Source organism: Aquarana catesbeiana, linkage group LG03, assembly GCF_042186555.1.
Source record: "Aquarana catesbeiana isolate 2022-GZ linkage group LG03, ASM4218655v1, whole genome shotgun sequence".
Taxonomy (NCBI): Eukaryota; Metazoa; Chordata; class Amphibia; order Anura; family Ranidae; genus Aquarana; species Aquarana catesbeiana.
The window spans coordinates 641,891,953-641,908,050 of NC_133326.1; the positions used below are offsets into that span (position 1 = coordinate 641,891,953).

The window sequence follows — 16,098 nt, forward strand, 5'->3', positions numbered from 1 at the left end:
CTTCCCCCTCGGCACAGGAAGGGCTCCGCTCTGCTCCCTCCCTCCTGTCAATCATCTGGGACCCATTACAGGTCCCAGGTGACTGAGCGGCCAATCACGGCGTGCGGCGCTGCTCGCGCATGCGCAGTGGGTGCCAGGCTGTGAAGCCACAGCCCGGCTCCCACAGTTGCAATGCCGGTGCCACTGAACGGAGGGGGAGACGAGCGGGGCTTCGATCCCCCGCATCGCTGGACCCAGGGACAGGTAAGTGTCCAATTAAAAGTCAGCAACTGCAGTATTTGTAGCTGCTGACTTTTAATTTTTTTTTTTTTTTTAATGGACCCCCTGGGTGGAACTCCTCTTAATGACACTGGCTGGGAAAGTGTTATCTAGGGGCGATCAAGGGTTTAAATATGTGCCCAACTATGTGTAATGTGTGTTATATGTGGTGCTTTTATTAAGCGATCTTGCTGTTTTTTTGCCTGCTTTGCAGGTAAAAAAGAAAACAGCAAAATCGCCTGTCACTAATTGGAGCTCTGTGTTTACAACACAGAGCTCCCTTTCCCTAAAAAACAGAGCCGATCAGCGGGTGCCAGCGATCAATCCTTGGCAGGCACTCCGACTGACTTGTGCTGTGACTAATCACAGCACAGTCGAGGTGGCAGGCGCGCCCCCTACCCAGAAGTGCTAGATCACGTATGCGATACTTGACCACTTTGCCTCCATCTTTCTAAGTGAGGCAGTTGGCAAGCGGTTAATAGATTAGGACAAGAATAATATAAAAATAATAAAGGATAATGATATTATCTAGATCAAGTTGATCTGTTTTACATGCATTACTTAAAAGCTATTATATTCCCTTTAGGTTTTTGAAAAAAATGTGGACATGTTTTTGCAAAATTGTGTGTAATCTGGGTGGAATTAGCAAAAATAAAAAAGGAGACTTGCAATGTCAAAATCTTGAAAACTGATATCTCCGCTCCCAGTACTGCCCTCATCCACACCTTCACGTATTTTTTTATTTTTTATTTTTTTACAGATCCTCCTATGGTGAAGCTCACAGTGTCCAGTAACGTTGCAAACCTGAGTGACACGGTGACCGCTGACTGTAAATTAATTCAGGGTACTTCAGATAACTTTGATCTGTCCATAAGTGTGGATGGAGGAGAAGCGAAGACGGAGGAATCCCCAGACCTGACTGAAAATATCACCATAACAAGAAGAAAACCAAATCTCACTGTTACCTGTAAAATAATAATTCGGGACAATAAAAAAGAGCTACTTACAAAAGAAGAGACCCTCACTGTGCACTGTAAGTGTCTTGTGACATAATCAGGTTTTGCAATGCAGAAAACACTCATCACTCAACACTCATAGTCATCAATGTTTCTTAAAGAATTTGTTCATTTTTTTTTTTTTTTTGCTATGTTAATGTTGTACCATGTACTTTGTATTCTGCTCCTTTTGTATACCTTTCTTTGTGTGAAATACAGGGTGATCCTGCCATTCTCCTTTAATCAAAGGAACACAGCCCCCCTTCTTCTCATATGGCCCTTCAGCAGCAGCCATAAGTGCAGATCTAGTACTGGGCTCTCTTATCAGCTTACCCAGCATGCAGACATATAGGAGCACCCTATTTTACTTGTAAAATAGTTATTATAGACATAATAAAAATAATGATATCAAGAACTGTTTTAAGCAAATATAAATTTGGCCAAAAAACGACTAAAGTTTATATTTAGGTCACTATCTACTGAGCTGTTGATCTCCACCAACCAGATTAATGCTACTTGTGTAGTATATCCTCTTTGTCCACATGATGTGGGTGGTGATAAGTGTACTTTAAGAGTCATAATGGTTCCAAATAAACCTTTGATGTCTCTCAAGTATACTACATTTAGAATTGGCAAATATTATTATTATTATACAGGATTTATATAGCGCCAATAGTTTACGCAGCGCTTTACAACTTGACGGTAGACCGTATCAATACAATACACTTTAATACAGTAGGTATCAAAGCGCTCTGCTCCTTAGAGCTTATCTAAGAGGGAAGGTCAAGAGATACAAGAGGTAATAACTGTGGGGGATGTGCTGATAGAGTAAGTAAATGTACAATTGTTAGGTGGGGGTCAGATAGTATTCTCTGAAGAGATGAGTTTTCAGGGAATGTCTGAAAGTGGACAAAGTAGTAGAAAGTTGGACAGATTGGGATAGAGCATTACAGAGGATGGGAGAGGCTCTGGAGAAGTCCTGAAGGCGAGCATGGGATGAGGTGACAATGGAATTAGAGAGCAGGAGGTCTTGGGAGGAGCGAAGAGAACGATTAGGTTGGTATTTTGAGACTAGGTTAGGGATGTAGCTGGGGGCCAGGTTGTGGATGGCTTTGTAAGTTATTGTTAGTATCTTGAATTTAATTCATTGGTTGAGTGGCAGCCAATAGAGGGATTGACAGAGGGGTAGCAGACACTGAGCGGTTTGTGAGGTGGATGAGCCTGGCAGCAGCTTTCATGATGGACTGAAGTGGGGTTAGCCTATTTAGAGGTAAGCCAATGAGGAGGGAGTTGCAGTAGTCGAAACGAGAGATGACCAGGGAGTGGATTAGAAGCTTTGTGGTGACATTGGTTAGGAAGGGGCGTATCTTGGAGATGTTACGGAGGTTGAGGCGGTAATTCTAAGTAGCAATAGGATGTGGGGCCGAAAGGTTAGTTCGGAGTTCAGGATTACACCTAGGATCTTGGCGTGGGGGGGGGGACAAGTTGATAGTTGAGCCGTTGATATTGACAGAAAAATCAGAGGAAGTGGCACCTGGGGGAGTAAATATCATGAGCTTGGTTTTGGACAGGTTGAGTTTGAGGAAGCGATGTGACATCCAGGCTGATATGTCTGATAGTAAGTTGGTGATGCGTGAGGAGACTGATGGAGAGAGCTGGGGGGTGGAGAGATAGACTTGGGTGTCATCAGCGTAGAGATGATATTGAAAGCCATTGGAGGCAATCAACTGACCCAGGGAGGTGGTGTGAATTGAGAAAAGAAGAGGTATAAGAACAGAACCTTGGGGAACCCCAAACGGAGAAAGGAAGAGGAGAGGAGGAAGTAGAGTTGTAAGTGACACTGAAGGGGAGGTGGGATAGGTAGGATGAGAACCAGCAAAGAGTACAGTCACAGAGACTAAAGGACTGGAGTTTTTTGAGGAGGGGGGTGGTCCACTGTGTCAAAGGCAGCAGAGAGGTCCAGGAGAAGTAGTACAGAATAGTGTCCGTTGGTTTTAGCCATTAGTAGGTCATTTGTGAGTTTAAGGAGAGCAGTTTCCGTTGAGTGTTGAGGGCGAAATCCAGACTGAAGGGGATCAAGAAGTTTGTTCATGGTCAGATGGTTGCTCAGTCAGTTGTAGACCAGAAATATGTAAAGATACCTGATCTCCAGCTCATCTTTCCCCGGTGCTAGGACACAGCTCTGGACCCTTGAAGTGCGCAATCCTAAAGTTTAATTATTCAGCTATACAGGAGCTTCTGCACAGAACATGGAACTTTGGACAGACGTCTGTGCACTGCAAATTACTAAAAGCATCCTGTCACAGCCACATTGCACTACACCAGTGGTTCTCAACCTCAGTCCTCAAATACCCCCAACAGGCCATGTTTGCAGGTTTTCCTTTATCTTGCACAGGTGCTTTAAATCAGAGTCAATGGTTTGGTATTTTGGACAGCTATTTTATCTAAGATAAATTCCCAAAACATGGCCTGTTGGGGGTACTTGAGAATGACTGCGCTACACCACAATGCACATTTGATACAATGAGGTGTATTGCGACGACACTGCGTTAGGCAGCCCATTTAAAATGAATGGGCTACAAACTATCTTATTGTATGAAAAGTATGCATAGCGCCCCAATGCACACAATGCGCTGCGGTGCCACCAGCACAGGTACCTTGTGGTGGTACATTGGGTGCCAATCAAAATGAACCGAGAGATGGGTCCTTGCCCAGCAATCACAGAGTCTGTAATGGCATAAATATTAATCAGACAAACATAGCTCAGTATAGAACGATAACATGATATTGTATGTAACTATGTAGCATAAACTATTTTGGACCTTTAAAGATTAAAGTTTATCATATACTATATGGTCAATAGTTTGTAAATACCTGACCATCACACCAACTTCATGACCAAAAGCATGTGCATATATTATTGGGTTTGGGTGTTTCCAGTAAATGATACTGTTAACACTACAGCACATTTTGGACAATTTTACACTTCCAACCATATGGCAGATGGTTTGATAAGTTTAGTGTGGAAGAATATAAATGGCCTGCACAAAGCCATCTATAGGATTTTTTGGAAAGCTTGTGAGCCAAGTCATTTTGTCTGAAATCAATACCTATTCTCACAGTCTTTTGACTGAATGGGCATAAGTTCCTACAGACGCACACCAAAATCTTTTACAAAGCCTTTTCTGAAAAGGGGAGGGGGTGATATTAATGACTTTAATATTAATCACATATTAATGACTATGGTTTTGGAATGAGATGTTTAATACAATAGTTGTGATGGTCAGGTGTCAATATAATGTAAATTCTGCATAATCCAACATGGGTCTTGCTAAATTTAATGAGCATGTTAAAATATAATGGGTCTTCTTTGTTTTCTCTTGTCGCAGATCCACCAGAGTTCAGTGAGAGTTTGTGTCCGGACTCTATCGTTTGGGTAGAGGGAAATGAAAGGCTGTTTGGCTGTAGGTCTGAAGGGAACCCAACTCCTGAAGAAAAGTGTACCTTGGATCTTGCAAACTTGCCTCTGCAAACCACAACAACCTTCTCTGCAGAAAGAAATATGTCTGGAATCTATACATGCCAAGCATCAAATCTTATAGGGACCATGAATAAATCTGTGGAAGTTACAGTGCAATGTATGTATATACTATCAAACAATGAATTTAAGATTGTGTTCTTTAAGTTACTGTGGTCATACCTGAAGTTGCCTTATAAGTATAATGATTTAATGACAGATTTGAAATTGGCAGTTGTTTGACTGTTTTGCTTATTTATTTCTTTTTTTATGCTGCCATAGCCTCCAAGACACCCAGGGCTAGCAATGGCTGCCAAGTCTGCCCTAGGGAGGAGCTCAGGCATGTTCACATCCTTGTCCAAACCTAACTAAGCTATGCCACTAAGAAGCTGTCAATGTATTTAGCCAAACATAGGTGGGCAGGTATTCCCCACATTACAGCCGCATGTATACACACTCCTTTTGATTATTTATGATTATGATTGGCCAAGTACATTTACAGCTTTCTGGCGGGATAGCTCAGGCTGGTGATACGGGTGACATGAGTATGAACCAGTGGCGATTCATCCATGGGTGAGGCTGTTCACTGCGCACAGACCCCGAGGTGAGGCTGGCCCACTTTGACCCACACTGCACCCATGGATAATCCTTCCCTGGTTGACAGTCGGGATGATCGGTGTGGCAGTGGGGGCAGTTACAAGCACCGATCTCCCTGTATGGCTTTCAATGAAGCAGCTGACAGGCTCTTCTCCTCCTCTCCTTCCAGTGGCTTTCAGCTGCTTCACTTAAAGCTATACAGGGAGATCAGTGCTTGTAACTGCCCCCACCGCCACACCGATCATCCCCCACTGTCCCCCTGTGTGCTCCTCTGGCCCTCCTGTGTCCTCCTCAGGCCCCCCCCTGTGTCCTTCTTTGGTCCTCCTATGTCCTCCTCAGGCCCCCCCTGTGTCCTTCTTTGGTCCTCCTGTGTCCTCCTCCGGCCCCCTGTGTGTCCTCCTTTGGCCCTCATGTGTCCTCCTCTCCTGCTGCTGCGGGGGATCTGTAAGGATGTCATTTACTGGCCCCTTCCTTTTCTGAATGAGCAGAGTCACTGATCACTAGCTATTATAAACTTATTGGGATTTTTTTTTACCAGCTACATGTAGCAGAATACATTTGGCCTAAATTTGAAATTTGATTTTTTTTACATTTTCTTTATTGGATACGTTTTATACCAGAAAGTAAAAAAATATTGTTTTTTTTCAAAATGTTCAGTCTCTTTTTTTCATTTATATAATAAAAAATAAAAAAACCCAGTGGTGATCAAATATCAGCAAAAGAAAGGTCCATTTGTGTGAAAAAAAATTATATAAATTTCCTTTGCATATAGCGTTGCATGATCATGAGATCTATTGGGCTCAGCCATTTCCATGTAATGTGCATTCCAGGACAATGGAAGCACATGCATTAAATGGATAGATGAGGGGCAAGCATACACATAAGGTGCCGTGAAGAGGCCTTGCAGCTTATGCATGTGTTTGCAAATGCGTGCTAACTAAACCCCTGTTTTTAACGCAGACTGTTGGACAGGTTAATTTGGTCAGTTGGCAGACTGGTTGGTGAGCTGAGCTATGGAATGTTCTGTTTTTGTCTTTCATTGTCACCGAGCACCCTACATATGAGGAATAAGTGTAGAAAGAATTGTTTCACATTTTTTTATAGCTCCTTGTGGGTGGGGCCAAGTGATGGGAGCCTGCACAGGAAGAATGGCACACAAGTCCAATGGAGGGTTGTAAATAGTGTTGGGTTTATTTTATTTTTATTTATTTCAGGTACTTATATAGCGCCGTCAATTTACGCAGCGCTTTACATATACATTGTACATTCACATCAGTCCCTACCCTCAAGGAGCTTACAATCTAAGGTCTCTAACTCACATTCATACATACTAGGGACAATTTAGACAGGATCCAATTAACCTACCAGCATGTCTTTGGAGTGTGGGAGGAAACCGGAGTACCCGGAGGAAACATGCAAACTCCAGGCAGGTAGTGTCGTGGTTGGGATTCGAACCAGCGACCCTTCTTACTGCTAGGCGAGAGTGCTACCACTACACCACTGTGCCGCCCAGCCCGAGCATGAATTCCGGCCGAACATTGTGTGCCCCACAATGCACTGCATGCCGCACAGTGCATTGGAAGCCCTGATTGGCTGAAGCCATGAAGGATTTGCCCAATCAAGGCACAGAACACTGTCAGAACCATGACTGGAGAAAGTAATGAAGACTTAGCCCAACCATGGCTCATTGCTCATAGACCCACCCCCCACTATAAAAGGATCCTTTCCAGAGCTGCCATTTGCAGACAGGTGTGGATCTAGGGATCTTCCCCTGATGAAGTCACGTGACTGTGATGTCACGCGTAGGGACAGGATAGGCATCCAAGATGCAAACGAGCTTGCCGCTCGTAGGAGATAAGTTTTCTGTGTGTTTTTGTCTTGTAAGTGAAGTGAGTACCCTCACCATTGTTTTAATAAAAACCAACCTCTGATTGAAATACTACACTATTTGGACCCTTCTTTCCTTTAATCCCCCTCCTGCTCCACTGAGAGACAAAGACTCACTAACAGCTCCATCCAGCCCAGGAATCTAAGTGAGAGGCAGTTAGGAGCACAAGGGAGAAGCAGCCATTACCAGCAACTTTATGCGGTTACCTCTTTACCGCAAGGTAAGAGGCCACTTCACACCACTGTGTGTCCTGTGCACGAAGAGGAGATCACCCCCATGCTCTCAGCACCTTATTGCACTTTTTTGCACATTTTCTGATTAGCCACAAAAAGAGGATTTAATCGCATTGGACTACATTCCCAGTCACATTATATATTTTGTACACGTTTGCCTTTGTTTGAATTTCCACAAGTTCTACAGTGGACTTATTTTGGTTATATGTTTATTATACACTGCATTTGCAATCTCTGCACATATTGATTGCACGTTGCACATTTAATTTATTAATTGCTGTTTTTTGGACAATGTTTTTTGTCTATTTGCACGATCCATTAAGGTTTGTAGTGATTGTATATTGATTTTAGTGTTTCCAGTAAGATACTTATCACATCTGGCCTTAAGTCTTTATTGAATGATTTTCTTGCACTTTGCTATTACCACTGATTATTGTGGAATATCACACTGCACCTATTGGGCATAGAAGTGCTCTATATTGATTGTACTTATTCTTATATTGTTTCTGGTATTTTATATATTTATATCATTTTACGTGTTCATTTACCTTTGTACTACTACCTCTAGCAGCATTTTTTTTTTTTTAAAAGAACAACGCAGCACCAATTTTTACATACCTTATTTCTATTGCTGTATGGGCTGAGTTTGACCTATATTCGGTGCAATGTTCATTGCCCTTCGTTTACATGGTAGCGCAGGAATAACTATACATTTCAATGTAAATTACTTGCTTCATAGTTCCAGACAACAGCAATACCAGGACACGGGTGTGAAAGGCCTAACAATGTTACCATGCAATAGTAAGTTGCCAGTAGCAGGGTCGTTCCTTGATTCAATCTTAGTTTACAAGGGCAGCTTCTGTGAAGGGGGTGGCTGATAAGCAGAGTGCAGTGCGAGCAGCAGAGGAACACTGGTCCTAAGTCACAGCACTGTGGTCCAGAAGTTTGGTAGAGTGGACTGTGGTGTCCATAGACTGTCCCTCTTCATCAGGAACCTTTCCCTAGGCCAAGTATGCTGTCCCTAACCAGCAGGGAACCTTTCCCTATGGTATTCACTTTGAAAATGTACACCAAATACAGTGGGGTACTGTTATTTATTAGCATTGCGCACACCAAAGAAGGCCGCTAAGGTCATCAAGGGTTGCATTGTCCAATCGGATCACTGCTTCCATGGTGGCTGCAGAGGAACAATGCTCTTCTTCTCTTCCATTCCCTCTGTGCGCTGCCTTAAGTGTTTCCGAGCTTGCGGCTATCAGATACTGGTCATCAGTGGGCAGTAAACAAAGTACTGATTTATTTGGAAGCAGCGCTGGGGAGAAATTAGAGGTCTAATAGACCCCTGATGTCTCAAAAAGGAGGACCCTGTGACAGTATTAGATAAAAAAAAATAATAAATAAGAAAAATAAATTCTAAGCAATAAAAGAGCTTTAGCCCCCATTTGCACTTGAGCGTGAGCATTTACAGACAATTTTGGATAGTTTATTTCTACAAAAGTACACACATTTTTTGGGTGTGTTCAAACTTGAGCTTTCTTGTTTAACCTATGGAAAGCTAGTTACCATGAGGAGGAAAAGCAAAAGATTAAGCGAAGGCACCCACATTATACACGTTTTCAGGAACTATTGAAGTCTTCAGGGGCCAAAACAAGTGACTCTACCCCAAATAAGCTCATGTACTTTTCTGAGGTTTGAGCTTCTAACAACACAATGCACAGCTGTGAACAGGAACCATTGATTACACCAGTGGGGGGTAGTGTTTTTTTTGGGGGGGGTGGCAAACAACCACCCTCCCCAGAGCAGCCGGCTGTTACTCCCCTCCACCGCTCGCTGTCTGCCGGTCGGTCCTGCAAGGGTCTGGACGCATGGATGGGCTCGGGGGGGCGGCGCCCCTGCACCCTTAATGGACAGGCCACCCCTGGAATACAATGGTTATCTTGATGTATCTTGATGACTCTTGTAGCTACATGTATTGTAGAATAATTTGATCTCAAAAGGTCACAGCAGAGACTGTAAAGTTATTTTTTTTTTGGTTAATTTCTAACAACTTGCAGCATCTGCTGGGTCTTTACATTAGAAGGTTGGCGGGATACCTAAATTCTGCTGGCAGGGAACTTAGAAGGAGAGGAGCTGTGATCTCTGTGTCTCTATTGTGAAATTTTGAAATACATTTCTTCACAGTACCTACAGCTACAGAGGTTATTGAGGACTTACTTGTTATATAAGAATATATGAAAATATGTTTATGCCCATTGTTTGAGCACATGTACACTTTAAATTACTGAGTATTTCTAGAAATAGAGGAAAATAGAAAGCGAAATATAGGACTATACACGCCAAAATAAGGAGCAAAAATTAATATAAAACAATACAATTTATTATTAGCAAAATATAAAAAGAGTTCATACAGACGTGTATGTCACAGTACATAAAAAAACAATGATTGTGCTTGTACAGATACTGTGTGTTAGATATACATCAAGGATGAATGCTGATACAGAGGGTTTTCATTTACCGACGTGTTTCGCCAAATATGCTTCATCAGGGTTCATGAAAAACAACAGTACTCATATCAACACAGTCTAGCACAGGCACATGGGTTCCCTGGGTGTGCACTGGAGCAAAGAGCATAGCTAAACCACAATTAATTCCCAACTTGTAAATAACAGACTTCTAAATAGTTAGAATATTATATATCAACTTGATTAGAAGGATTAGGAACAGTTCAGAGTTCAGACTATAGTTGTATGATCAATAGATAAAAAACCTGCAACATATACCAAATAGATAGTCTTTAGGTTAACTTCATAGCCATTGAAGCTGGAGGTAGTTATCCCATGGATACTTCACATATACAGAAAAGGTTGCATCCATTAAACCCGTAAGATAAGTTGCTCATGTGTCCAGGTTCCCCATGATCTGGCCATTTCTAGAAATATTTGCTAACTTTTTTAAAATCTAAATTTGGTCTAAAATATTTTTTGAATCATCTTTTGTTTTTCAGACCCACCAGAAATACCAACAGTGGACATTTCGACAGCATCAATTAGTGTAGGAGGGTTCGTCAATATAACTTGTCATTCAGATGCTCTGCCTCCTCCTACATACAGCTGGGAAATTCCACCTCATGCTCAGGTGGACTTCTTCAAAGACAATAGATCCATCACCATTAGAGAAGCATCATTGTACCACAACGGAACGTACACCTGTCACGTCAAGAACAAACATGGTAATTCATCCACACCACAGAATTTAGAAGTTAAAAGTGGTGACAAAGGTAGGCATTAAAAGGGATTTCATTAATAACCTACAAAGTTTACATGCAGCACCACCTCATGGTAAAATAGGATACTGCATTGCACTCATACTGATTCGGTACTTCTCTATTAACCTCATTGTGTCTGACTGGTCAGACTTCTCTAAGTGGGGGGTCACTAAACCCAAGGGTTCCACGGAGGTAAAAAAGTTCTATTTAACCCCTTCTTAATGTCTAATGAGTGAGGGAGACTCCACAAACCTTTTTGAAATATAACTCCCCCTACCAGACCATTTTTTACAGTACGCTCATATGGAGGGACTCTGTGGGGGGGGATTCCTGATGTAAGGAGGGACTCTGTGGGGGGGGATTCCTGATGTAAGGAGGGACTCTGTGGGGGGGCTCCTGATGTAAGGAGGGACTCTGTGGGGGGGGCTCCTGATGTAAGGAGGGACTCTGCGGGGGGCTCCTGATGTAAGGAGGGACTCTGCGGGGGGGCTCCTGATGTAAGGAGGGACTCTGCGGGGGGCTCCTGATGTAAGGAGGGACTCTGCGGGGGGGCTCCTGATGTAAGGAGGGACTCTGCGGGGGGGCTCCTGATGTAAGGAGGGACTCTGCGGGGGGGGCTCCTGATGTAAGGAGGGACTCTGCGGGGGGGCTCCTGATGTAAGGAGGGACTCTGCGGGGGTGGGCTCCTGATGTAAGGAGGGTCTCTGCGGGGGGGGCTCCTGATGTAAGGAGGGACTCTGCGGGGGGGGCTCCTGATGTAAGGAGGGACTCTGCGGGGGGCTCCTGATGTAAGGAGGGACTCTGCGGGGGGGGCTCCTGATGTAAGGAGGGACTCTGCGGGGGGGCTCCTGATGTAAGGAGGGACTCTGCGGGGGGGGCTCCTGATGTAAGGAGGGACTCTGCGGGGGGGGGCTCCTGATGTAAGGAGGGACTCTGCGGGGGGGCTCCTGATGTAAGGAGGGACTCTGCTGGGGACACCTGATGGCATCTGGTGGCAGGCGACGTGGCAAGTGACACGCTCAGGGCTTCCACTGATTCTGCATTATGGTGAGTTGAACTATTTCATTTTATAATACAATGTAATAATAAAAATAATGCACTTCAATCATCCTGACACCATAACAACCATGGTGCCGTGATGATTGAAGCGCCAGCACCAAGTGTTTGGAGTATCTTTATCTACTGATTGTTAAACTTTCTGGAATACACATATTTCTATTGTGGTGTAGGATCTGGGCCTGCTGTCCCTCCATCCATCTTTCTTTTTTTCTTTCTCTCTCTTTCCCTCCCTATTTCTTGCTTTCTTTCTTTCATTCATTCTTTTTTTCTCTCTCCCTTACTTTCTCCCTCCATCCCTCGTTCATCTCAAACTATAACCACACCCACTTTTAGCCACACCTTTTAAGCCACGCTCAATTTCCCATTTAAACCACGCCCATTTTTCACTGAGGCACGCTTCGCAATTTTTTTGCAATGTTGGCAACTATGAACATGTCTGAATGTGTTTATTTCCATTACATGGGGGTGGGGAGATTAGTGCATTGCATTTCTGGCAAGACCAACAGATGTTTTCTGTACTTGCTGAAAATGTTCTGACCCTGAAAAATAAGCTGCAATATATAACATTTTTTTTTCTCAGGTTTAGGTACACTCTAAATATACTGTTGAAATACATATAGTATATGTATTTTCTGTTTTTCCTACCTAAAGATTTATAATTCTTTGCAGCCTATATAGACATTAACATGGGGACAAAGTGCTTGGCCAGATGGGCATGTAGGCAGTATGGTTTAGGTGAGGGGGATCCTATTCTTGTTTGTCTCCCCTTTCCTGGCCTGCCAGCCTGCATGCTCAGATAAGGGTCTGGTATAGAATTTGGGGGGCCTCTTTCCATTGTTTTTGTGTGGGCTCTCTCCATTAACATCTACATCAGACCCCCATCTAGGATTACTTAATGACCAGGCCATTTTTTGCTATACGGCATTGCGTCGCTTTAACTGACAATTGCGTGGTCGCACGACGTTGTACCCAAACAAAATTGATGCCCCTTTTTTCCCACAAATAGAGCTTTCTTTTAATGGTATTCAGTCATCTCTGCGGTTTTTATTTTTTGTGCTAGAAACAAAAAAAGAGCGACAATTTTGAAAATAAAAAACAGTATTTTTTTACTTTCTGCTATAAAACCTATACAATAAAAAAATGTAAATAAATTCCCAACAAGCATACATTGATTAGTTTGCGCAAAAGTTATAGCGTCTACAAACTAGGGGATAAATTTATGGCATTTTTATTTATTTTTTTACTAGTAATGGTGGCGATCAGGGATTTTTAGCGGGACTGCGACATTGCGGCGGACATATCGAACACCTGACACTTTTTTACGAACCAGTGACATTACTACAGTAATCAGTGCTAAAAATATGCACTGTTACTGTACTAATGACACTGGCAGGGAAGGGGATAACACCAGGTGCGATCAAAGGGTTAAGTGTGTCCCTAGTTGGTGTTTGCTTACTATGTGGGGGATGGACTAACAAGCTGAACACAGAGAACACAAGATCACAATGTTCAGCCCTGTCAGAACGTCAGTCTGCCTTGTTTACATCAGCAGACTGTCGTTCTATCTCTGTGGGGAGCGATCATGGGTGGTTGCCGGACCCGCTGATTGACTCCCCCTGTGGCCAATTGGTACTCTCACCTCCGGCAGCTATTGCATGAAATGACGTACATGTGCGTCACTCTGCGCAATAGAGCCGACCGGCCGCAGTATATGTACTGCGGCCGGTCAGCAAGTGGTTAATGTTTTCAACTAGTGATGTTATATAATGTAAAAGCAATCCCAGCAGCTGTAGAGCTTTTAGATGGAGCAGAGGGATCTCCTTTTCCCCCTGTCTTTCGCTCCACCAAGGAGCCTGGGACTACCATAGAGATTAAGGAGGAACAGAAGTTCTCAAGTCAACTCTATGGTCTATGAAACCAGAAGCAATGAGTATTTTGTCACCTCTGATTGCGGTTTGCTGTTTACACGCCATTACTGGCTTGTAACAACATCTGATCAAACTGATCTCTGTTTGATCTGATGCTTTCAAGGTCAGAGGAGAGGTCTGGGATCTAATGGACCTCAGATGACTCACTAAAGAGTACCTGTTTCGTCTCATGCTATCACAAGGAATGTTATTCATCCCTTGTGATAGCAATAAAAATGATCAAAAAAAAGTAAAGAGATAGTCTTTATTTTTTTTTTTTAATAAAATAAATATTAAAATAAAAAAATTAAAGTGCCCCTGCCTTCTCTGCCCTCACATTGAAAGACGAATGCATACGTAGTTCCCGCATACATATGTAAACTGTGTTTACACCACACATGTGAGGCATCACCATGAATGTTATAGCGAGAGCCATAATTCTAGCACTAGACCTCTTGTGTAGCTCTAAACTGGTAACCTGTAAAGGCTTCAAAATGGTCGCCTACGGAGAACTTTAAGTATCATACTTTGTCGTCATTCCACAGGCGTACACAATTTTAAAGTGTAACATGTTAGATATCTACTGTATTTACTCAGTGCAACATCATCTTTTATATTGTGCATTTTGTTAACATTGTTTGTTAATATTAACCTATATTTTTTCCCAACATTTTGCATTTGAAAAACCTCTGTGCAAATACAGTGTAACATAAAAAAATTGCAACACCCACCTTTCTTGGACTGAGCTTTAGGCCCCTTTCACACTGGGGCGGTGGGGGCGTCGGCGGTAAAACAGCGCTATTTTTAGCGCCTTTTTTTTACGTTGTTTTTGCGGCGGTATTCGGCCGCTAGCGGTGCGGTTTTAACCCCCGCTGGCAGCCCAAAAAGGGTTAAAACCGCTCACATAGCGCCGCTATAGCTGCGGTATAGCCGCGGTATAGCCGCGCTGCCCCATTGATTACAATGGGCAGGAGCGGTTTAGGAGCGGTGAATACACCGCTCCTTCACCGCTCCAAAGATGCAGTTTGCAGGAGGTTTTTTTTTCTCCTGCCAGCACACCGCTTCAGTGTGAAAGCCCTCGGGCTTTCACACCGAAGAAACAGTAGAGGCAGTTTTGGGTCGGTTTGCAGGCGCTATTTTTAGCGCAATAACACCTGCAAACCGCTCCAGTGTGAAAGGGGCCTTAATATTTCCTCCTCCCTGATCCCCTTTCCATGACTTTACCATTGAGATCAACAACCATTGGTAAGACGCACACATGCTAAGGTGCTGGATATAATCCTAGACTCTGACCTCTCCTACAGTCCTCACATCCAATCACTGGCTAAATCCTGCCGCCTTAACCTCGGCAACATTTCCAGAATTCACCCCTTCCTGACTAACGACACCGCAAAACAACTTATTCAATCCTTGGTTATTTCTCGCCTTGACTACTGCAACTCTCTCCTCGCTGGAAAAGAAATTCAAGTAGATATGGCACCGTTCTGTATCTGTGTTTGAAAAATAAATTAATTGGTGAATATACAGGTGTTAGTGCAATTGCCGTGTGTACTACATAACTTTACAGTGTCCTATTGACCAAAAGAAATAAACATATAATATTAATATATTATTAAGCTGATATACACAAAATAAATGTCTCTGTGCTGGTGTACTAAACCAATAAGTCCTCTGCAGAAAATTTTCTTTTCTACAAACTATTAAATGATTCCATTTGTGATTTAAAGTGCTTCTGTGCAAAAAACTTTATGACAACATTTTTTGAAAATTAAAAATATAAAATAAAAAATTAAAAATAATACAAATATATGTGCAGTCCCAAATTTTAAATGTTCAAAATTAAGGTGCTTCTGTGCTGGTGAAAGACAATATTATTCATTTTGCAAAGGTGATCACAGCATACATGTCTTATCCGTGCTCTTATTGTGGCTGCACTCACCAGAATCCCCCCCCCCCTTGGGGTATGGAGCATTCACAGTATCTGCCACTGTGCAGCACACACTTTTGCATCACTTCCGGTCACCGGTCTTGCTTTTTTGTCTTTCACTGAAAGTGAGTACCCTTTTTTTGATTTTAAGTAATAAATCAGTTAAAACAATATCACACTATTGGAATCCTTTTCTCCTATACCTTATATGACATTTGGGACAAGAGTGGAAACTATTAACACACCGGGGAATATCCAGCCTTCAGATTGCTGCACAGTGGCAGATACTGTGAATGCTCCATACCCCAAGAGGAGGAGGGAAGTTCCGGTGAGTGCAGCCACAATAAGAGCACAGATAAGACATGTATGCTGTGATCACCTTTGCAAAATGAATAATATTGTCTTTCACCAGCACAGAAGCACCTTAATGTTGAACATTTAAAATTTGGGACTGC

The 16,098-nt window shown here is 42.9% G+C and overlaps 1 protein-coding gene across 1 annotated transcript in view; it reads left to right on the forward strand.

Annotated features, from left to right (window-relative positions):
* The window catches only part of LOC141133281 (intercellular adhesion molecule 1-like), a 109,868-nt gene that overhangs the window by 80,941 nt on the left and 12,829 nt on the right, over positions 1-16,098 (forward strand). Inside the window, exons 5-7 of the mRNA XM_073622555.1 lie at positions 1,019-1,291; positions 4,643-4,891; positions 10,490-10,762. Of these exons, the coding sequence (XP_073478656.1) occupies positions 1,019-1,291; positions 4,643-4,891; positions 10,490-10,762 (795 nt within the window). The remainder of the gene's footprint in view (positions 1-1,018; positions 1,292-4,642; positions 4,892-10,489; positions 10,763-16,098) is intronic.